Source organism: Leopardus geoffroyi, chromosome B4 (assembly GCF_018350155.1).
Source record: "Leopardus geoffroyi isolate Oge1 chromosome B4, O.geoffroyi_Oge1_pat1.0, whole genome shotgun sequence".
Classification (NCBI taxonomy): domain Eukaryota; kingdom Metazoa; phylum Chordata; class Mammalia; order Carnivora; family Felidae; genus Leopardus; species Leopardus geoffroyi.
This window is the reverse complement of record NC_059341.1, coordinates 1102428-1125263: the sequence shown is the minus strand read 5'-3', so window position 1 is coordinate 1125263 and position 22836 is coordinate 1102428. Positions and strand designations below refer to the sequence as shown.

The 22836-nt window shown below is 52.7% G+C and overlaps 1 protein-coding gene across 2 annotated transcripts in view; it reads left to right on the top strand.

The window, feature by feature from the left end:
• The window catches only part of ADARB2 (adenosine deaminase RNA specific B2 (inactive)), a 418568-nt gene extending 399323 nt beyond the window's left edge, over positions 1-19245 (top strand). For both annotated transcript variants that reach the window (XM_045466044.1, XM_045466043.1), the window contains 2 exons: positions 11997-12175; positions 13864-19245. In XM_045466044.1, the coding sequence (XP_045322000.1) occupies positions 11997-12175; positions 13864-14040 (356 nt within the window). In that variant the 3' untranslated portion in view covers positions 14041-19245. The remainder of the gene's footprint in view (positions 1-11996; positions 12176-13863) is intronic.
• The last annotated feature ends 3591 nt before the right edge of the window (positions 19246-22836 follow it).

Below are 22836 nucleotides of genomic sequence, written 5' to 3'. Positions count from 1 at the left end.
CCATGCAAAAGTCTGCACACTTCAGCAAGGCCTGAAGGTCTGCACACTTCATCTGAAACGGGGTCACAGAGTCTGTCCAGGAACACAGGACAGTCACCATCTTTTAGGGTCTCACCTTTCTCTGCTGGTCCCCAGGGCCGCTCCTTTGTGGCAGGGGGTCCATTCTTCACCACTGTCCCAGGGGCCAAGGTAACACGATCAGCAAGGCAGGGTTTCCTCAGCACCATCCTCGCTTGAAACCCTGTGCCCAATACTGCAGGGCCCTTGACTCGAACCAGAACCGATTCCGGGCGTTGACGGGCCTGTGGGCGGTCTTGCTGGGGGGCGAGCGCCTGAGGGGCCCCGTCTGCACAGAGCGGTGAGGACGCAGCACTCGAGTCTCTTTCTGGGAGCGGCCACACCGCCAACACGAGGGAAGGACACTCGGCCACTCGTCCTTCTCAACAAACACGGTGCACGACGCCTCATCACACCAACCGCCTCCATGTCACAGGTGTGGGAAGAGGCTCCTAGAAATTCAGTCACTTGCTGCGATGCTCCATCCATTGACATGGGGCAAGGATTCGAACTCGGCTTGACTACAGAGCTAACCTCTTTCATCTTTCCACGCTGCATCCCGTGGCCCGCACCATTTAACTGATGCCTATATTTTTAATCCCATAAAAATTAATAATGCAAAATGGGAGCGGCAAACCAGCCCAGGGCTCGCACAGCCCTGGAGGCTCACTGCCAGCTCGCCCAGCGTCAAAGTCTATGAAATTACATTTATTTCTTTTTAAGTTTATGTATTTTGAGAGGGGGGTATGGGGAGGGGCAGAGAGAGAGAGGGAGAGAGAGAATCCCAAGCAGGCTCCGCACTGTCAGTGCAGAGCCCAACACGGGGCTCGAACTCAAGAACCATGAGATCAAACCTGCGCTGAAATCAAGAGTGGGACACTTAACTGACTGAGCCACTCAGGTGCCCCACATTTATTGTTTTAAAGTTAGTAGGTTCAGGTGTAGTTCAGTTTCAACCTCTTTCTTTTATTTTTCCTTTTTTTTTTTTTTTTCCCCTCAAAATGGCAAAGAATATTTACTTCTTACAGTTGAACTGCCAACACAGCTCCAGAGCGGACCCCAGGAGATCTAGAACTACTGGTTTGGTGCTCAAGTCCAAAATTCCCATCTCGGGGGTGCCGCAAACCACAGTGAGGTTCTTAGTTCCTAAGTAACTGTGAGAGAACTCTGATCTGTCCGCACGGGTGTCACGTGCCATCTTTTCCCAGGCTTCCAGCTCCTCGGGTGGCCTCTCTCCTCTACGTTCATCTCCCAGTGAGGAAGTTACTTAAGCCCCATGAGCACAAGGAATACAGAAAGCAAATCCTTACCAGCCTCCGCCAGTGGCTGCTTTTCTTTCATCCTTTGGGTACCACACAATACTGCCGGCATCCATTCTTCTGGCAATGTTTTTTAAAAATCCTAAGTTCAACTTGGAACATGTACACATAGATGAAAACAGGAATTGTGAATTATAAGTGTGACACAAGTGAATTTTTTTTAAAATGTAATTAGAGAAATTCAGAATACCTGAAATCATCAAGTGGCAAAGCGCCTGAGACCTACGTGAACCCCCACCCCGCCATCCAGAGGGGTAGTCACCCCTATTTACAACCAGGGCAGTGACTAGACACTTCAGTCTATACTTAGATGCCTATTTAAAATACCGTTTGGGGTACCTGCATGGTTCAGTCAGTTATGCGTCCGACTTCAGCTCAGGTCACGATCTCACGGTTTGTGGGTTCCAGCCCCACATCAGGCTCTGTGCTGATAGCAGGGAACCTGCTTCGGATGCTCCACCTCCCTCTGTCTCTGCCGTTCCCCCACTCATGCACTTGCACTCCGTCTCTCTCTCAAAAATAAATGAACATTAAAAAAAATAAAATACAGTTTTTATTATTGCCGAGATGCAAAGAAGCCCACGCCATGGTTTCTCACCTACATGCTTTTAACTGCAGTGACTGCATTGCTCTGATGGATATTTAAAAACCAATCATCCAAGTTTCGAAAGGAAATCATCAGGATTTTTTGCAACAGAAGAGAGAGAGAGAGATCTTATATAAGGATGATAATGAAACACAGTCAAACAAGCACATGAAATCTGCTTGAAGATTCCCTCAAGGTCAGTTTGCAAAATTGCCCGAGAAGGTGAAGCCCACATATTAGTGCAGGAGTCCTACGTTTAGCTAGGGCTCAATCAGTTCTGGGTTAATAAGAAGCAGCCGAGCTGAAAAGATGCCCTATTGACACGGTTATAGGGTATACTAATGTCCTCCAAAGAGATCTTGAAACATTCTGCACAGACCAGCCTATACCTACGGGCAAAACACCACAATGTGGACATCCACACCTCGGCTGCCGAGCAGCCCGAACCCTTCGGCAAGAGTCACATCACCAGGTGGGAGCAGCCACCATAAAGGAGCTTGCCTTTCCCGTTTCTCAGCATATTCGATATGGTGAAAAAATGGTGATGATGACAATCAATAAAAATCTGTGCTCTGAATACTCATCTTTTTAGGAAAACAAAGTGACATACAAAGTGACTTTGAAGCCTGTTCTTCCAGACCAGGGGTATGGTGTGTCTGAGCTTCCAACCTCAAAGGTAAGTTTATTTTTCTTCATCAAGAAAAAGAATCCCAGCCAAGGTGGAAAATCTGGGTGGAATGCACAGGTTCTGTATTCCTCTTAACAGCATATTTAATGGATCTGGTTTTCAACAATGAGCCTTCGTAGTCCACACTGAAGATAAAACTTACAATTAGTTTTACAGCCCATGGCAAGGTCTTGGCAACGAAAATGATATCCAAGAGATGGACGCAGGGAATTGGATGTCAGAACCGCGAGTTCTTTCGGACCCCTGGTTCTTGTGCACGTGATGGAAATCACAGGATCGTGATAAGCAGACATCAGTTGTCTCCCTTCCCAGTGCACATCTTCCCAGAAGCATAAAAATGGCTAGCTGGCATGTCAGAGCCTTTTCAGACTCCATGTTTCTCAAGGAGCTGAATGTGTTGAAATGTCTACCAACACAGTCTGTAAATCCTGCCCAACACCACCTGCTGGTTGCACTCCAGACGCCTCTCTTTAGGGAGCGGTAGTGGGTGGGATGGAGGAGGAGGTCTGTCGCCATGCATAGCCATGCTTTTGTGAGTTCCAGTCTCCAAAGTATTGTCACTCAAGCTGTAGAATCTGACAGGGAGAGCTGCGCCTCTTTAATTCAGGAGAAATTTCTGAAGTTAATGGTCATTAATAGTGTCTTGCAAAACAACCCAGTGGGGTAGGAGCAAACACTGTCTTTTATGCAGATGGTAACAAATTCGCAGTATTATTTTTATACTAAAATAAACACTGGTTTATTATGGAAAAACCTACAAATTTTTCATAAATGTTTAGGATAAAACACATGAGCTTAAAAGTGTATCTGAGCAGCTGCTTTGTCTTGGGGTTGTTAGAAGTAGAAATTTATCTCCTGAGCCCTTGAAGGAATCTTTGGTAGAAAAAGATTATTTTAAATCTTGCTAGAATAATCTAAAGGCAATCCTAATATTTTTGCCTAAAGATTGAAATGTTAGATTCAACAAATATTTAATAAGACATTTCCATAGATTAGCACTGATCTCCCCCTGCAAATCAGATGGCACATAGCTTATGATAAATTTACAATTATAGAAAAACCTTGTTTTAGTTTTCTGAGGAGTTTTTCCAAAAATACTTGTATATTAGTCAAGTTACATTTAATTTCCCCCATGATTTTAAGGAATTCGTTCACCAAAGTATTTGAACACCAACCTTAATTCCATTGCTCTTGAAATTTTTACCATTTAAGGCAAATACTTCCATTGTCAATACATTTCATTTATGCAAACATCAAGAAGTTGGTCAACATAATCCATACTTACTTAATCATTCAACAAATATGTATTGATTGCCTAGACATACCACGGACAGTTAGTTACACCCTGGGAATGCAGCAGTGAATGAAACGGTCAAAAACCCATGCCCCAGGAAGATTACATTCCAGGGGGGACAAAATGAAAATGCTTTGCAGAAAAATAAAGCAAAGAAAGGATTAAAAGTGAGCTTTAGGGGCGCCTGGGTGGCGCAGTCGGTTAAGCGTCCGACTTCAGCCAGGTCACGATCTCGCGGTCCGTGAGTTCGAGCCCCGCGTCAGGCTCTGGGCTGATGGCTCAGAGCCTGGAGCCTGTTTCCGATTCTGTGTCTCCCTCTCTCTCTGCCCCTCCCCCGTTCATGCTCTGTCTCTCTCTGTCCCAAAAATAAATAAACGTTGAAAAAAAAAAAAATTTAAAAAAAAAAAAAAAAAGTGAGCTTTGACCTTAAACCAGAGGGTGAGGACAAACCTCACTGGGGGTGACTTTGGAGCAAAATCCTGCAGGAAGAGAAATAATGTGGGGAGGGGCTGCCAGGGAAGAGCCTGAGGGCCAGAAGCAGGAGGAGAGTCTCCAAGGGGTTCAGGACAGAGGCCAGGCTTCTGTGGATTAAATCAGGACCAAGACTGAACCCAGGTAAGCAGGCCCTTGATGGGTTCCCAGAGCAGTGTGAAACTGTCTCCATTCCCAAATTCACACTGAGGGCACCCCTCTAAGAGCTGGATCAAAATAATGCTACAAAAAATATGGAAATACAACACGGGCACAGAGCAAAAACTAACCAGGCATGGGAGGAGACAAGACCACTTTAACAAAAGCCAGCAGGCACAAGAGTGGGGAAGGAGTCACAGCTGCAGAGATCACTGTTCTCGGATGCAGACTCACCAGTGAAAAAGAGATGTGAAAAACAAGGAGGGGTGCCTGGGTGGCTCAGTCAGTTGAGCGTCTGACTTCGGCTCAGGTCATGATCTAACGGTGTGTGGGATCGAGCCCCACATCAGGCTCTGTGCTGACAGCTCAAAGCCTGGAGCCTGCTTCAGATTCTGTCTCCCTCTCTCTCTGCCCCTCTCCTTCTCTCTCTCTTTCTCTCTCTCTCTCTCAAGAATAAAGATTAAAAAAAAATTTTTTTAATGAATAAACATTTTTTTAATCTTAAAAAAAAATAAGAAGGAAAATGCAGGGGGGAGATAGAAGCCAAAAAAAGAAAAAAAAAAAAAAAAAAGAACTGAATAGGAATTTCAGAAGTAAAGAAAATAAAACAATTTGTGTAACAGTGGATAGGCTGAATAGCAAGTTAAACACAGCTGAGGAGAGAATTAGTAAATTGGAACATCCCCCTGACAAAGATCCTGAATGCAGCAGAGAAACAGAAAGAAGGTGCGTTAGGTAGGGTTCTCCAGAGAGCAGAACCAATAGGAAACAGTATATTCATTTTCCTACTAGAAAAGAGGGATTTATTTTAAGGGACTGGCTCGCATGAATGCAGGGACTGGCAAGTCTGATCTCTGCAGGACAGGCCAGCAGCCTGGAAATTCCAGCAGGAGATGACATTGTAGCTGTGTCCAAGGATAGTCTGGAGGCAGAACTCCTTCCTCTTCAAGGAACCACACTCGTTGCTTCTAGGGTTGTCAGATCATTATATGAGACCCACCTTCATAGTGGACAGTCATCGCTTTACTCCACATCTACTGATTCAAACATCAGTTACACCTAAAAGTCCCTCACGGCAACATCTGCCTGGTGTTTGATGAAGCAACTGGGCACCATAGACCAGCCAACCTGACACATGCAAGTAACCATCCCAGTGGGAAAATACAAGCCAGGTCAGAGACGGAGTGAGGAAGTCTGACATACCTAAGATATAACCTTTAAAGAGGCAATAACTAAGGCAAGAAACCCTCCAGGACAGTTGAAGAGCATCAAACTACAGACCTAAGATGCATATTATGGCCCAAGAAGGATCTTCTTAAGTTCTCCGCTCAGCAGTAAAACGGCTTACAAATACATAAATAAATAAATAAATAAATAAATAAATAAATAAATAAAATCTTTAAAAGCAGTCAGAAAACAAAAGAATAATACAGGGGAACTAAGACTAGTAGCTGGTTCTGGGAAGATAAAAAAAACAATAAAACAGTATCTTTAAAATGCTGATAGAAAATGAATCTCAACCTACAATCCTAGACCCAATAAAAGCATTCTTTAAAAATGAGAACAAGACACCACTGTGGACAGACAGACAGAGATCTATCAGCTCCAGCAGACTTGTGCTGCAGGAAACATTAAGTGTGTTATTGGGGCATAAGGAAAATGGTCCTCAGTAGATAAAGTCAAATAAAAAGTGATGAAAATAATCTGCATTTTTACCAGTATAAAACTTGCCTTATTTTGGATACCATAGCAGTGAAAGATGCATAATATGAAGGAAAAAAATGACCATATTCTGCCAAAGTCCCCTTGTCCCATGTCCTCTAAAGCAATGACAATCCTTACCAGTACCAGGAACCATGTCATTATCAGGTTATAAAGTGAAATATTCAAATTTTTTCCTGCCACAGAGGAAATTTCACACCTTTCAGAGGGTCCTGTGGGCCCATGCATTTTAAACTATGCAGACCACAAACCACAGTCACTATGTGCACAGACAAGGTCACATTCCTATTGACTCCAGGACGGGAGTCCCTGAAAATCTGTGGGGAAAACTCTCACTATAGGAAAAGGTTCCAGCTCCCCAAGCAGGTGACCCCGGAACCTTCCGGTAGAACTCCCCAGCAACGGCATACCTTCAAGCAGTGTGCACACACACCCTCAACCTCCCCAACTGGTCAGAGGAGAGGAGGCAAGGGAGGCCGCAGCAGCCCAGGTCTTACCTGTGTGTCCCCTCGGTCTGGCAGGAACCCACGAACTGGACAAGCTTCTCGCAGCAGTCCTGCACACTCTAGCACATTCCCCACACTCGCCCGGAAACGTGCTCTATTAGGACAAGACAGTAGCTGTGAAATTACTGTCAATTATAATGGTGTTCGTGCTAATTAAAATGAATAAAAGGACATTAATACAGCCTTATTAGTTACTCCAAATGTGTAAGTCGGCATTAAATACCCCTAGCTCCGCTTCCCTTAGAAGTGTGGTGTGCGTGTGTGACAAGTGTGTCTATGTGCACGTGCAAGGGATGGCACGTGGGCAGCCAGCAGTGTGTAACACAACAGGGCCTGCCAGTGGACTCTGCTGTATCAGCCACGTCACAAGACTGGACACAGCGGTGCCCTGAGACACAGACGGGCCTCACTTCCTGTCAACGTCACATTCCTCAGCGTCTCGTGTAAACTTAATCTGGAGAAAGGGAATCGGATTTTAAACACATTAGGCCCACTGGCTATCTAAAGACACGCTGCGCTCTCTCCTACGTACTGCTTTTTAAAAAGGTGTATGAGGGTTTTCTCCAAATGAGGCATCTTTTCATAGCTAGATAAGCCATTTCCACAGGTGACGGAGGATTCGCCCCCACTGCTCTCAGTGATGGCGGTCATAGTGGTGATGGGGCAGCACTAATGGTGGTGGTGACTCCAGTAACTGCAGCAGTGGCCATGGTAACCGCTGTCCTGACCGTGGCGGTCATGCATGGTGGTGGTTCGCAGGCTAACTAACCCATCAAAAGGCCACACTGCTGGTAAGTGACAGACACGACATTGAACGAGGTCTTCAAGTTCAGCCTATTCACACGACTGTGGACACTGAATGAAATGTCAAACAATCTCCACGGAGACCCTCTGTATATTTGCCACCACGGCAGGGTATTTGTGTCGCAGGCTGGTGGAGACCTGCTTGGTCTCACCGGTATCCGCTTTGAAGTAAAATACTCGTCTAGGACATTTCATAAAAGATGAATGGCCTGCATATGGTATGGCACAAAGACAAGCCAACAGAGGCCGTGCATGTCCGTGCTGATGGAGAAAGAGTTTGGGAAGATGAGGTTCTTTCCAAGATGGCTGGGAATAATTACTACAGATTTCACTAAGGAAGAAGGCATCGGACCTGGTCCTCACCCACCTGGCGACCAGCTTTCAGGGACACCTCTTCTCTCAGCCTGTCTTGGGCTTTCGCCTCCAGGGTAACGCAGGGGTACCCTGCCTAGTCACACCTGCCAGCCTCCAGGACGATGCAGGGATACATTGCTGTCGTCTTCCAGCCACCACACTTGCTGGCAGGTGATCATAGCGGCCAGGGGACTAACACAGTGCTGCAGTGTTGACCTATAAAATCTCCGGAGCGGAAACCACAGTGGAAAATGCAACATTGTTCCTATGTTACCACGCAGTCAAGGCAGAAGTCCCCCAGGATCCACGCTGGGTCAGCTTTATTTTGAATTATTTTTGTTTCTGGATGTGAAGGTGCAGGTTTGCAGACTGGTGCAGGTAGTCCGGGCTGAAAAATACGAAGAGTCCACGTATGTGCTTGCGGAGAGACCCTGTGACCTTGGACAGAGGTCATCTGTACACACTGCTGGGTTCTCCACGTGTTACTATTTGAGAGGACCTTCTCCTGGAGCACAGCAGGCACAGGCTCTTGCTTTCACTGCTCAGAATGTAAAGCTCTTCCCTAAACCCTAACTGGGACAGGGGCCCATGTCGACCGGGACCTTCCTCTGGATGGAGAGCTCTGATGAGCTGCCAGGAGGCAGTTCAAGCTGTGGATTTGGGGACAGAAGGTTATGCTATACGTTCTAAGTGACTGGATCTGGACGATGTGCCAATGAGTTGTCATCTCAAGCATGATAACAAAAGCCAGCAGTAGGCGGTGATGCCCATGACTGTAAACACATTGTGCACTTGAACTTGAACTTGAGACTTGATTTTTACCTTCAGTCATTTGACGACTGCTTCCGGAGGAATGATCACTTCCAGCCAATGGGAGGAAAACTAAAATGCAGACCAGAGTCTCCTTTCTGGGCCTGAGCAGTGGGTCTTCCTCTAACCACACCACGTGGTCACATCTCTGCCCGGCTCCAGCGCTCGCAGAAGCACGCCGTCCTCGGCCTGGAGAGGACGCTGGACGAGCCCCTTCTCTGGCCCCAGTCCCCGCGTGGCTCCTGGGAAGCTGCTGGAAAATTATGAAGCCGGCACGTGATGAATGAGCTCACTCAGATGCGCACGACACTCCTTAGGAGGCAGGTGATCGCAGCTCCCCCTGGCTGCCATGAGTTAACAAAAGCCTGGCCAACAAGCCGGCGGGAGCCTGCTCAGGCTCAGGGAACAGAGGGCAGGTGGAAGGGCACAGAGGGTGGGTGGAAGGGCACAGAGCAGGTGGAAGGGAACGGAGGGTGGGTGGAAGGGCACAGAGGGCGGGTGGAAGAGCACGGAGGGTGGGTGGAAGGGCACAGAGCAGGTGGAAGGGAACAGAGGGCGGGTGGAAGGGCACGGAGGGCGGGTGGAAGGGAACAGAGGACGGGTGGAAGGGCACAGAGGGCGGGTGGAAGGGCACGGAGGGAGGGTGGAAGGGCACGGAGGGAGGGTGGAAGGGCACGGAGGGAGGGTGGAAGGGAACAGAGGGCGGGTGGAAGGGCACAGAGGGCGGGTGGAAGGGCACGGAGGGAGGGTGGAAGGGCACGGAGGGAGGGTGGGAGGGCACAGAGGGCGGGTGGAAGGGAACAGGGTGGGTGGCAGGGAACAGAGCAGGTGTGGAAGAGCAAATTAGGAGCAAAGGCAGGACTGGAGCTGTTTCTGACTCCTGAGTCAACGCAGATCTCACCCCACATTTCCCACGTCTGGGAACAGAGGCTCGGTGATGTAGAACGTCATCGCTGGACCTAAAATTTCATTTCATTGCAAGTAGTCATTAGTGGGACTATTACAGTTGGAAGTCGACGATTTTTGTGTGTGCTTCATGGAGCCGCTGTGACTGACAGCACAGGCCCTTCTGTGCCTCAGCACACACCAACGACCTGGGCCCCGCCTGCAAAGAAGGGGGCTCAAGGGCTGGTGGGGAGGAGGGAGCTGCCTGTCTGCAGTCAGACTCCTGCCCACGGCCGGCCCCTTCTCTCTGTGCACGTCTGTGTGTGCAGCTGGCAGACAGGGCGGCCCCTGGTGAGGCCAGTGGCCAGCGGTGCCTCCCTGCCGGGGCTGCTCTCCAAGCAGGTGTCTGTGAGCTGAGAGCCGGCAGCAAAGCGGGCACTTTCCACAGCACAGAGGACACGGAGGGAGCAGGGAGATGTGATGGCAACAGCCATCTGGGACTTGGGAGACTTTCCCCTAAGTCCAGAGCGGTGAGGGGACCCGGGTGACGATGCCGGAGCCCTGGGCCTCGGTGCTCAGTCCTGACTGTTGTGGGTGTCCCCCCCCCCCACCCCGTCTCGGGGTGGAGGGACAGACAGCAGGCTCTGGAGCAGGCTGGCTTCTCTTTGTGGCTGGTCACTCCTGACCTTGGCCACTGCCTCCCTCTGCCCAAGGGGCCGCCTCGCTGCCAATGTGCCAGATTGTCCCCCTGCCCAGCTCTCAGTGTGGGCAGCTGCCACAGGGAATCGCTTCAAGGAAAGGGAACAAGCTGACATGGATGGAATTAGCCCGGGCGCCTGGCACTGCCCATCCGTGACCAGGAGAAGGTCACCGGGTGACTCTGCTGTGGACTCAGGCTGCTGCAGCAGCAGGTGCAAATGCAGACCAGTGTGTGCGAGGGCGGGGCGGCCCCTGGATGGTGCGTGAGACTGGGCGCAGCGGGAGGGCCCCGGGTCTGTAGCTGTGCGGCTCCCAACAGGGCGTGGGGTGCAGGGGGCGCCCCCTCCCAGGATGTCTGCTGCAGGCCCTCAGGGGCCAGACTGCTTCCCAAAGCCAGGGCTTCTCAGCTCTGGGACCCCCACGGCACAGGTCACTAACTCGGCCCCCACCCTTCCGCCCAGGGTGTTCAGGGGAAGGAGCAGGTGGTGTGGTCCTGGAGGAGAGGACAGGCACACCAGAGGGGCAGGCTCTGGAAAGTGTCCCGAGGAGGGGCAGCGGCTGTGGGAGCGATGGGAGGGGGTGGGGGGCTGTAAACTGAAGCAGCGGGAGTTGGGGCTCCTCCTCCATCCCACTGAGTGTGGCAGGCTGTGCTCCCCACGGTGCTGTGCACAGAGCGGGGGCACCGTGGGGCCTTTCCTACCTCGTGCTTCACGCTTCTCCCCTGAGGTCACGCAGGGTGGGAACGAGCAACCCTCAGGCGGAGGGCGGGGCAGCACATTCTAGAATCCTTGGATGGCTGGGTGGAAAGCCCTCGTGTTCCCACTAGCAGACTCCACGCCGTGGGCAGGACATAGGCCAGGCAGAGGCCAGACGCCCGATGGTGCTGCCCCCGAGGAGGGTCACCGGTGCCCCCTTCCCTGATCCACAGTTGGCTGTGTCCCAACTGAAACCAGCTCACAACCTGATACGGGGAAACTCTGGAGGGAGGGCTCCGTGGACAACCCCGGAGGCACTCTGCACGGGCCGGTGTCGCCCGGGGCACGGCGTCCAGGGGAGTCATGGGGAACATAGCTAGAAAGACCCGCCGTCATCCTGAAATTCCTAACAGCTACCGAACGCGGGGCCTCATGCTTTCGTTTTGTGCGGGGTCTTGGAAGTTCTGCAGCCGGTGCTGTTTCTGGACCACCTTGCTTGGTTAATTAACTATCCTACACTCTTGGCTCTGTCGTTTTCATTAGCTTTTTTTTTTTTTTTTTTAAGCTTACTGATTTGAGAGAGAGTGGGGCAGGGGCAGAGGGAGAGAATCGCAACCAGGCTCTGCACTGTCAGCACAAAACCCAACGTGGGGCTCGATCTCACAAACCATGGGATCATGACCTGAGCTGAATCCGGCAGGCAGACACTGAAGCCACTGAGTCCCCCAGATGCCCCTGCATTAGCTTTTTAAATCTCGTCAACCAAACTACAAATCTCAGGGCCTGATACCATTTACAATTCCTGAGTTAAAATCCACGAGTCCCGTGAGAAAAGGCACCCCACACCCGCGCAAACCCAGACCGTTTGGCCCTCGCCTTTCCCGCAGGAACCTTGTGGCCCAGAGCGCTGACACCCAGCTGTCTCCCGGTCCCCCCCCCCCCGACAGGTGTGAGCCATGCCGAGGCGCGCCAGCCTGGAAAGTCCCCACACTTCAGCGTGAACTGGGTGGTGGGCAACACCGACGTGGAGGTTATCGATGGCACCACCGGCAGGCGGAGCTGCGGGGGCTCCTCGAGGCTCTGCAAGCACGTGTTCTCCGCGCGGTGGGCGCGGCTTTACGGAAAGGTAATAGTCCTTGGGGGGCGGCTCCCAGTGACCACGGGGAGGGGCCCACGGAAAGCCGTCACCTTGTCTGAGCAAGAGTGGCACGTGGCACGAACGCCGGCTCCCATTCCGTCTTCTCCCCCCGGGTGCCCGCGGCCACTCTGCGCAGGGCCCATGCCGGCAGCAGCCGCAGGGCGAGAGGAGGGGCCGACGGCTTCGTGGAGGGCATCATCAGGGAAGTCCAGAGGAAGCCCCTGAAGTTGGTATGACTCCCAGTTTAGGTGGAAGGAAACTGGGTGGCTTCCCGCGAATGCCAGGCGGAAGGTGAGAGCTCTCCCCACGACCCCCAGGCTGTGCGTGTCTGCTGCAATTCTGAGCTTCCTTTCTGCTCGATAACTGTATCTACAGACTTCAGGTTGAGATCTACAGATTTCCACATGCTCCCAATGCATAGCAGGCCGCGGTGCGAGCAAACAACGCGACAAAACAAAACACACAGAAACCAAACAGCAGAAACGCTTCAAGCGGCTGGGCCGGCTTCCCCACACTTCTTCCTCCCACAGCTCCACACAGCAGTGACAGCGTGGGGAGGTCTCCCGGCCGGCGGAGCAGGACAGACACATTGACCCTCAAGATAAATGTTCCTTTCAACTCAGAGGGCCCTGGAAGTTGTGCGTGTCGTCCTTAGCAAGGCACGACTTCTGTGGCTGCACGAGCCACCGATGGGGACCTGGCTCTGCCCTGACCGCCCTGACGGCCTCACATGCCTCTCTGTCCACTCAGGGCACCGTCCGTGTCTCCCTGTTCTGCACAGAGGTGGGGCCGTGTCAGAGCACATCGCTTTGTCTTCCTAAAGGGCCCTTTGCACCCGCTGCGGGGGGGGGGGGGGCTGCCAGCCAGTGGGCAGGCCGGTCCCCCGACTCCCTGGAAAGCACACAGGGGATTCGGGCCTCCTGCCTCAGCGCACCACACCCTGGCCTCCCCACCTCCCTGCCTACACTAGCCACAAGGCCCTGCCCAGTACCAGCTCAGAAACCCAACAGAGGAGACAGCCTGCTCCCACCGAGTTCCTGCCTGGAAACCCACCCATCTCGTGTCTGTGCAGTGCTGCTTCGGCGCCCATGAACATCCCTGGGGGCCATCCCCACCCCAACATGGGCCCCTGATCCTCCCCCCAAAAGAAAAAGACACAGTGTGTCTTCTCAGTAGCAGGTGAGCTATAGGGCTATTTTGTTTGCTGGGCACTCCCTCCACGGAGCCCCAGGACTGCCGGACGGAGCTGGCTGGCCACGGCAGTTAGTCTTTTGATCCTTTTTCAGATTTACATGAAACATTACTTTGTCAACAGGTAAGTTAAGGAGAATGGATATTTGTCTTCTGTTAAGAGCTTTCCTGGGGAAGACTGACCTAACATTGGATATATTTAAGGCATGTAACATGACACTGGATACATTTATAACATATATAACACACAGCATCAGACACACGGAGGACGCGTCACAGGGCATGCTGGGCACACACGCTGAGAACCACGACCATGCTAGCTGACAGACCGCCACCACGTGCGGGGAGAACACTCACCTTACGAAGCCCCTTTTGGGCGAACTTCACACACGTGTCGCTTTCCCGGCTCCTAGTAAGAGAGCAGGACGGGCGGCCCAGCTGGTGCGAGCGTCTAACCCGCTCCCTGTCTCGTTCCTGGCCCACAGCTGAGCACGCGGATTCCGAGCCACGGAGACACGCCGTCTGTGTACTGTGAGGCCAAGCGGGGGGCCTGCACCTACCAGTCTGTGAAGCAGCAGCTGTTCAAGGCATTTCAGAAGGCCGGGCTGGGCACATGGGTGAGGAAGCCGCCTGAGCAGGACCAGTTCCGACTGACCCTCTGAGCGACCGGACCTGCGCTTCCCGGAGCGGAGTGGGTGCCCGGGCAGGGCGGGGGGAGTGCGCGTGCGTGGGGCGGCAGGCGGTGCTCACCGGCTCTTCCTGCTCATTTCCCCTTGGTGTTCCAGAAGCACATGCGTGGCCAACGTTCGACAGGCAGCTAGACTCAAACCGGGAGCGTACTGCTCCCACGTTGTCAGAAGCCGGGCGGCCCCCCGACCTGGAGGCGCAGGTGCAGCCAACTCTTCCTGGTGTGTCAAAGGGAAAGCTTCCGCTCAGGCCAAAGGGTCTGGGGTGCAGCCTTGAACAGCGGAGCCGAGGGCTGCGGCTGGAAACGAGCCTCGGGCGCCGTTCCCTGGGTCTTCCTCCCCGCCTCGCGCCTCGAGCGACGCGTCTGGTTCTCTGTAGCACAAGCTGACACGAGACTTCAGGATAAGCCCCAATGAAGAGAAAAGCCATGGGCTCCTCTCCAAAGAAGCCAACAGAAAGCTCTACGATCCTCATTACTCATTTAAGTTTTAACTCCACCTCCTTTCACAGCAGATTCAAGATGTGCAATATTGAAGAACCCCTAAGCCAGGACCAGAGAAATGAAGTCCATTCTTGCAGAGCGAAGGAACAGGGCCCACAGCACCCGTGAGCAGAGATGCAGGACGTGGGCAGACTGAACTTCCAGAACTGTGTGCCACAGACCACCCCTGTACCTGGACCGGTCCCCACCGGTCCCCACTGGTCCCCACCATCCACACCCAGACCAGTCCCCACTGGTCCTCCCCAGTCCCCACCAGCCACACCTGGACCACAGTCTCTGTGACAGGTGCCCACAGCTGCTGGCAATGTTTGAGCTGTTACGGGTTAACTACCCCACAAGCCCCTCACCAGGTCACAAGGACACCAAGTCTTGGACCACACTCTGACTTTTAACTAAATTTTTATTAGAGAGTGAGCAAAGAAAAAACATCCAGAGCAACCTTTACTTGGAGCTTGAGAAGTATCAGCTCTCTATTGCTTTGGGTCCCCTGATCACCATCTTGCATGACCAAAAAAAAAAAAAAAAAACAAACAAACAAAAACAAAAATCACATAATGCAGCTGCTGAAATGCAAGAGGCAGGATTCTGTCCCCTTCATGGCAGGTGCCAAACAACCAGACCATTTGGGATTTAGCCTGTGGCACCCTTCTTAAGAGTCAGGGCGAGGCCACATGGCCTGTCCACACCAGAGGGAGGCATTTCTCTTACACAGCTTCGTTCCATCCAGGTACCTTGAATTGTTCCACTCTGACCACTAAGGACTCATTTCTAACATCCAACATGCTACCTAACAGGCCTCTAATTTCTCCAACAGAAGATCCACATCTGCAAGTCACTGTGGCAAACAGCAAAGCTTCACAGTAGCCAGCGCTGGGCATGGGCCTCCTGGTTAGAATCCCAGCTGGCCACCCATGGGCGCACACCCTGAAAACACAGGATTGCCCCATAACGCAAGAAATGTGAGCGCAACATCATGCAGTAGATACTCAAGTACAGATTGCAGACCTAACAGCGAGGCAAAAATGAAACAAAATACGTTTTAGAGACTTGTTATGGGCTAACAAGTAGAGGTGTTAGTATGGAAGCAAACTCTCTCTAGGACTTAATATAGAGTCAGACCCATTGTTCAAGTTCTTCCAGAAAAGGAAATGGCCACTGAGTGCACAAGTTCCTCAAGACAAAGTTTTGAAAGATATGAAAATGTTTTTGCAAACATAAGACGCATACCAATCTTTCATAAAAGTTGAGGAAATAACAATGAAATGTTAACTCAGTATAAAAGCTATAGTCAAATTGCCACTTTACATTAGTTTCTGATAGTCTGACATGTCACCAGGAGGAAGCTTAGGGACCCAGAAACCCAGAGCTGAGTTATGACTTAGACTCTGACTCGCCCTTCTCCAGAGCCCTCCTCTGAAAGGAAGGAGGCACGGTCGAGTCCTGGAGGAAACCTGTGTCCTGAACCTTCCATTACTGACATTCTGAGCTGCTGCTTTGTATCAACGTGCTCCAAATAATGGTCCTTCCACCCAGAGGAGCCAACAGCAGCAGCAGGAGCCAGAGGACAGACGCCAGACAAATCCATCCACAAACCACATAGCGGGTTCCACCAGGAGATCTGACCCCGGCGACTTGGGTGGCGCTCAGCTCGCTAATAACAGACACTCCCATAAGGGCCGAACTGTGGCTATCCGGTCACCATTCATTTCGTCTGAGACACTGGCTCTCCAGAAGCGTCACTAAAATATAAGTATCTCCTTCTGGAGAAAGCCAGACCTCAGCGCCAGCATAGGACTCGTCCATCAGGCCAGAGGGGACATCCTGCGGGGAGAGGAGATGGCTCCACAGAGGAGGTTGACAGTGGCAGAGGCATTGGCACGGCAGCAGGAAGCCCCGAGCGAGAGCCTGAGCATGGTGCGAGGTGCATGTCCAGGAGTGGGGACGGACAGGGCCACGGAGAGGAGGCGCCGGCCCAGGCTCTGGGCGCACAAGGGGGTGGGGGGAAGGCAGGAGAGCAGGGCTGACCAGAAGGCTGGCCCGGCCAACGGGAGGCCAGTCACAGGGTTCTGCTGTGGCACCTGCTTAAGGCTGGAGGGATGGGCAGCACCAGCCTGGAGATGAGGCGGCCTGCGGATTTCGCTCCGCACCTCAAAGTCCACGAGAACACCCAACACCACTTTGGGTCAGAGGCCAGGCCAATGCCACGGTGTCAACGGTGAGTCACAGCCTGGGGAGGAGCCCGCAGACACCTCGCCACCTTGGGCTTTCGGACGGAAAACAGAGCTCAGGTGTGTGATGCGTGACCTTCAGGCGCCCCGAGGCCACGGAGCAGTGTCAGGGGCCTGCTGGCATCTAGGCCTGTCTGAACGCGCCTCACAGCCGCCGGCTCAGAGTCCTCTGTTCTCCACCTACTGCACCTGCGACTCCAGTCCAAATAAAGGCAACACCACCTCTGTCAGCCCCCACAGCACAGGCTGCATTCCTGGCAGGGAGGTCGGCAAAGGAAGGCTTCCTGTCTGGCTCTCAGCCACAAAGCCAGTATCTGCAAGCATTTCCATGGGACTACGTCCAAGGGGGAAGGTCACTGGGTCACAGAGCCCCGCCTGCTCATTCCTGGCACGTGGTCGAGAAGGTCACCCGGTCACGGAGCCCTGCCTGTCCATTCCTAGCACACGGCTTCACTTCAAGGTACTGACTGGATGTAGGGTTTCTTTGGTTTTTCTTTTTGCCACAAGGAAAGGATTTGCAGGTCTAGAAGTATTGTTTCTTTTTATACTTGTGGGTCTTTTCAGGTCTGTATATACCTATCGTGTCACTACTGAGTTTGTGAGTCTTGCTGTTCCTCGGAAACGTCAAGTTTTTCCCATATAATTTCTCATATGATTTCCTTTTCACAGGAAGCCGTTCTTATCAATACGGTCAAATGGTTGTTTTGGGTTTGATTTTTGTTTTTTGTTTGTTTGAGGTTTTTTTGCTATAGTGTTTACCATGTCTGGAGAGCCATAAACAGTAAATACATGGTATATCAATGCCCAGAATAGAATAGTTAGAGTATTTTGATGAAACACTATTTTTAGATTATAAATTTCAAGATGTATCTATAGTATCTTGTTTTAAAAAATTTAAAAAGACATTTGAAACTTAGACATTTATAATTTAGGGAAACTTCTATAACCATTTTTTAAGAAGCCATTCTAATAAAATCATCTAATTGGCCCAAACACAATATCTCTTTCTAATAAAGACCAAAGGGAAGTCAGGACAAGGCTGTTTTCACATACCGCCCCTTGATGCCACAACCGCCTCAGGGGACAGAGGTTTCACCCGACACGAAGCAAACCAGTGTCCCTTTGCTGGCTCCTCCGCCACCCCCACCCCTCAGTAGAGTCTGTGGAGTCATAACCCAGCCAGGGTCAGGAAGGTCTGCTGTCTGCACTCCTGGACAGGCTGTCCAGCTTTGAGTTCTTACGGAGCTCACGGAGAAAGTGAAAATTTACAGCTCTGTGTTTCAGGAAAGGCTTTGGGGGACTAACCCACCCCTGTGAGGCCCCCCTGGTGTTCTGCGCCCTCCCAGACACGGGTGGGGGTGGGGTACCCAGAGGGCAGGAGGGAGGAGGGCAGGGCTGGGGCACACTCGCCGGTGCTGTCCGTGGTGCTGCCCAAAGGGCTGTTCCCAGCAATGCGGGGATCTTGTTGGCTCCCATCAAACTTCTCCCACAAATTCTGATTCACGTAAAGGGAAGGATTGGGGGGCTGGGGGTGAAGAAGGGTGCAAAAGATGCAGGTTATCCAGAGGCGGCCCAGAACAGAGGAGCACCTCCCCGTTCTGGGAGACCAGAGATCCGAGACCAGACCTACCTCCACCTCTTATCCTCCCAACAGAGCGCCTCCGCTTTCTCCCTCACACTTCCCTCCCCCTCCCCTTCCTCTTCCCTGTTTTAGTGCCTGCTCTCCCCACCCTAGACCTGTGATTCCTGGTGCAGCTGAGCTCCAGACCTCAGGCTGTCCACCCCTGAGCTCCACGGCGCTGACCTGTGCATCAGACTGACGCCAAGGCACGTGCGGGGGCGGAGGGTCTACTGGAGTCCTTTCTTGGACTCCTGCAACACGTCCATTAGTCCGAACTGCCACCAAAGGGTCACTGATGGCCGAGTCTCTAGAAAGTTAGACCAAACAGCAGCACCTGCAGAGAACTACAGACAGTGTTGGCCCCGGAGAAAGAAATTCCTTATTTCCCAACTCATTTCAAAATCAAAGTTGCAGGGATGAAACACTCTCTAAAGATAAAGGTAAAATGATCTGGGTTCAATGGCCTCTTTTCATACAGGCACTGGATCTTACCATTCTGCCCTATGTGCATCGATAACAAACAAACAAACACAAACACTTTCCCAGCAGTGCCCACTTAATTTTCAGCTAATTTTCAGCATTTTGTAAGCAAATGAACTTAATAAATAGTAATTCTTAAGCAAAGGTATGTACATAAAAAGCATGGGTGAATGGCAATATTGGATGTACATTTGTAATATTTGTAAAAAAAACAAAAACAAAAAAACAAACCTCCAAAACCTTAAAGTATTAATTTACACGTTAATTTGCTTCTAAGTGCTGGAAACTGCACTTCAGTGATATCTGATAAGTGAATGTTTCTGTTAAGTGAATAAAAACATCGAGTAAAGTTGTGCTTCTCTGACTGTTGGCCCTTCTTCATTGAGCAGAGTCCTGGGGGCAGGGGGTCTCTGGAGAATGGTGTGTAGGTTTAGGGAGGGGTCTCAGAGGGTCTGCCCGCCCCAGGGAAGTGGCACATCCACTCTAAACCCAGGGGGTCCCCCAGCCCCGACGCTACCCTCACAGCCGTCCTGTAAACCAGCGACCGAAAGCATCACAAATCAACGTGTGCCTCTGCCCCCATTTCCTCACTGTCAAGTGTGGGGACAACCGTCATCCCCCAGCCTCGAGGGCCATGAGTGGACTCGGGGTGTCGTGGTGCTTTGAAAGGGTAAACACACTGCAAATACTTAAGAGGCTCTGTGCCCCGCCCAGATGTGCCACCGCACATGAAAGGTGGGCTGGTAGTTCTCCTGCGGAACACTCGTGGACCGAAAACATCACTCAGGTTGTTGGTGGCCTCAGCTCTACAGGACTGTGCATGGCTGAACATTCCAGAGTTCAACCCAACATTTCCCAGTGACACGCTCTGTCCCTTCCTGGGGACCGGCCATGTCACCTGTCACTCTAGCAGTGTGCTGAGCACAGGACTTGTGGGCTACACATAGGACGGCTCATCTGCAAGTAAGTGTCTGGTCCACCAGTGTCTGAAACTCCAGCACGCGTGCCTTTGGGTGATGATTTCTCGCGTTGTCCACACTTACTTCCACTAACCACAGTGAGACTCCACTCAAGGCAGGACATAGCAGGGCTCAGGTTGAGGGCAGAGGTGAAGGCAGGGGTCTGACACACACGTTCACCCTCGGGCCAGGGCCAGGGAGGACTGGGCAGGTCTCACTGTGAGTTTCCCCCGAGAGAGAGGAAGTCGGGGCCACGGTTACTAATGAGGAAGAGAGCAGACCTGAGCACACAAAGAAGGTTCAAGACAAGTCACAGACGCATCAGGAGTGTAACGCGTCTCAGACGTCACCTGGTCCAAATCACCAAGCTTTGGGAGTCCAGACGTCTGGCGGCAGGGACTGTGACCACTGACCAAAGACCAAAAAACCTCTGCAGACTGGCCTCCGCGTGTCCCAGAAGTGACTCTCGGCCAGTACCCAACACGCACTCTCACTCCTGGAGGACACCCTCCTGCCAGGGGAGAGCGGCAGAACAGACGGAGAACGTGACGGGTGTGCACGAAGTCTGAGGAGCGAGGTGACCAGATGAGCACCGTGACCATCGTGCCTAGTCCACTCCACAGCTACTCAGGGCGTGGGCTGGCCTTAACTTGGCAGAAATGCGCTCTCCCAAGTGAGTTGCAGGAAGCCAGTGTCCTTACAGACCCGCTTTCTGGAAACGTCATCCCCAAAGATGGAGGGTGAGAGGACCCGCTCTCCCTCCCTCCCCCTCTCCCTCTCCCCCTGTCCTCTTCCCCCTCCCCACTCTCCTCCCCTTCTCTCTTCCTTCCCCTCCCCTCCCTCCCTCCTCTCCCCCTCTCTCCCTCTTCCCCTTCCTCCTCTCTCCCCACTCTCCTCCCCCTCTCTCTCCTTTCCCCTCCCCTCCCTCCCTCCTCTCCCCCTCTCTCCCTCTTCCCCCTCCTCCTCTCTCCCCCCTCCCCCCCTCCCTGTCTTCTTCCTCCCTCCCCACTCTGCCTCCCCCTCTCTGCCCCCTCCCCCCTCTCCCCCTTCCCCTCTCCCTGTCTCTTCCTCCCTCCCCCTCCTCTCCCCTCCTCCCTGTCTCCCCCTCCCCCTCCTTCTCTCCCTGTCCTTCCCCCTCCCCTCTCTCTTCCCTCCTTTCCTCCCTCCCCCCCTCCTGTCCCCTCCCTTCCCTTCCCCTCCCTCTCCTTCTCTCACCCCTCTCCCTCTCTCCCCCTCCCTCTTCCTCACATACACACACTCGCACACTCACACTGTCACACACTCACTGTATCACACACTCTCACACTCACACTCTCACACACTCACACTACAGGATACAAAGTCGCTGCTCCATAAGCCTCCCCCCTGGAAGAGCACGGCTCACGCCCATTCACTCCACACCCACCACCTGCTCAGCAAACGTCCCTTCCACTGCACCTGTCCCTTCAATTACGCCACCACAGCGCTGCCCCAGACGCCCCGGCAGCCAGCCGAGTGACACTCATCAGACCTTCCGTGCGGTGTTCACACAGGCTCCGTGAGTGCAGGCAGCGAGGGTCCTGGGACAGCCGCTGGGGTCCACCACAGCCCGAGGCCCGCCAGGCCCAGGCCTCAGGAGTAGATTGGGACCCTCAAGACAAACCCAGGGCGATGCTGTCAAAACAGCAAAGAGACACTGGCTCCTTTCCGAGCAACTGAAGTCACGGAGACGCTCTTCCCTGCTCCACTCTGCCTTTGACAAAAGGGGCCTCGGTCCTGTCAGTTCCGGTCACCCGAAATGGCAATGTCCTCCACAATATGAGATAGCAGCCGGCGGCGAGGGCGGCAGGCCAGCCAGCGGAGCCGGGAAGGGATGGAGGCAGAGGGTGTGGGGCCAGACGGGGCCCTGCGTGCACGGTGGCTCTGATCCTGGTTCGCAGCGTGGGCCTCTCCCCACCCCCCAAGGGTGCACACAGGGGAGACACACGTTATCTCTCAGATACCCAAGGGGACCACCCCAGAATTCCACGTGCTACCCACACACCCCTGAGTCCAGCTGGGCACTGAGACAGGTGCTCAAGGAGCCACCGCAGGCCCTCCTCCCCCCAGCTTCTATAAGAACTAGCGTGTCTTGAGCCTTGCCTTGGACAAGCCACCGTGCTCAGTCCTGAGACAAATAAAAACTACGTGGAGGTCTGGTCCCAAGGAGGTGACAGGTTACCAGGCGAAACAGAACATAATCAGGTTCAAGTTACAATAACACCAAAGCCAGACACTGGCAGAATAGAGCCCGCCCAAGCAGGGGTCTGGCACTTGCTAAGCAAGCCAGCTCCCGAGGCCGCAGCACCCGCTAGTCGGACGGCACAGCTGAAGGGCGCGTTTCCATTTTCCAAGGAGTATTAAACTACCCTCTTTGTTGTCATCAGAGAATTTTTATTGTGCTCTGGAGGAGAGAGCTGTGCCAGGAGGACAGTAAAACAGAGGCAGTTCCTATCGGCCTGGAGCCCATAACGTCAGACAGTCAAGGCTGCGGGCTTCAGTAGTAAATACAGAATTTCTCACCACTCACGGCCGCTAAATCCCAAGCGAGTACCGCAAGAATCCACGCCGAATGCCCTCCTAGGTGCTGCTGGAGACGCAGGAGACCAAAGAGACGCACATACCAGGAACTCAAGGCAGGTTTTAGAGCAGACATGGTCCCTCCTTTTGAGAAATTCCGGTCGAACTATCCCAACTCTGGGTCTACCGTTTACTACCCTTCCGCGCTATCCTCCAAACTCCACTGGCGTTAAGTGGCAACCATCGCGCCCAAACTTTGCACAGCCGACAGCACCATCTCGATCCGAGACCCTTCGCTACCCAGAAAGAAGTGCCGTGCCCTCAGCCGCCACGCCCCACCCCCAGCCCCTGCCGGCTGCTGGAACCACAGACCTACTTTCCGTGTCCGCACGCCTGCCCATCCCAGCCAGCACGTTCACGGAATCGCAGGGATCAGACACCGT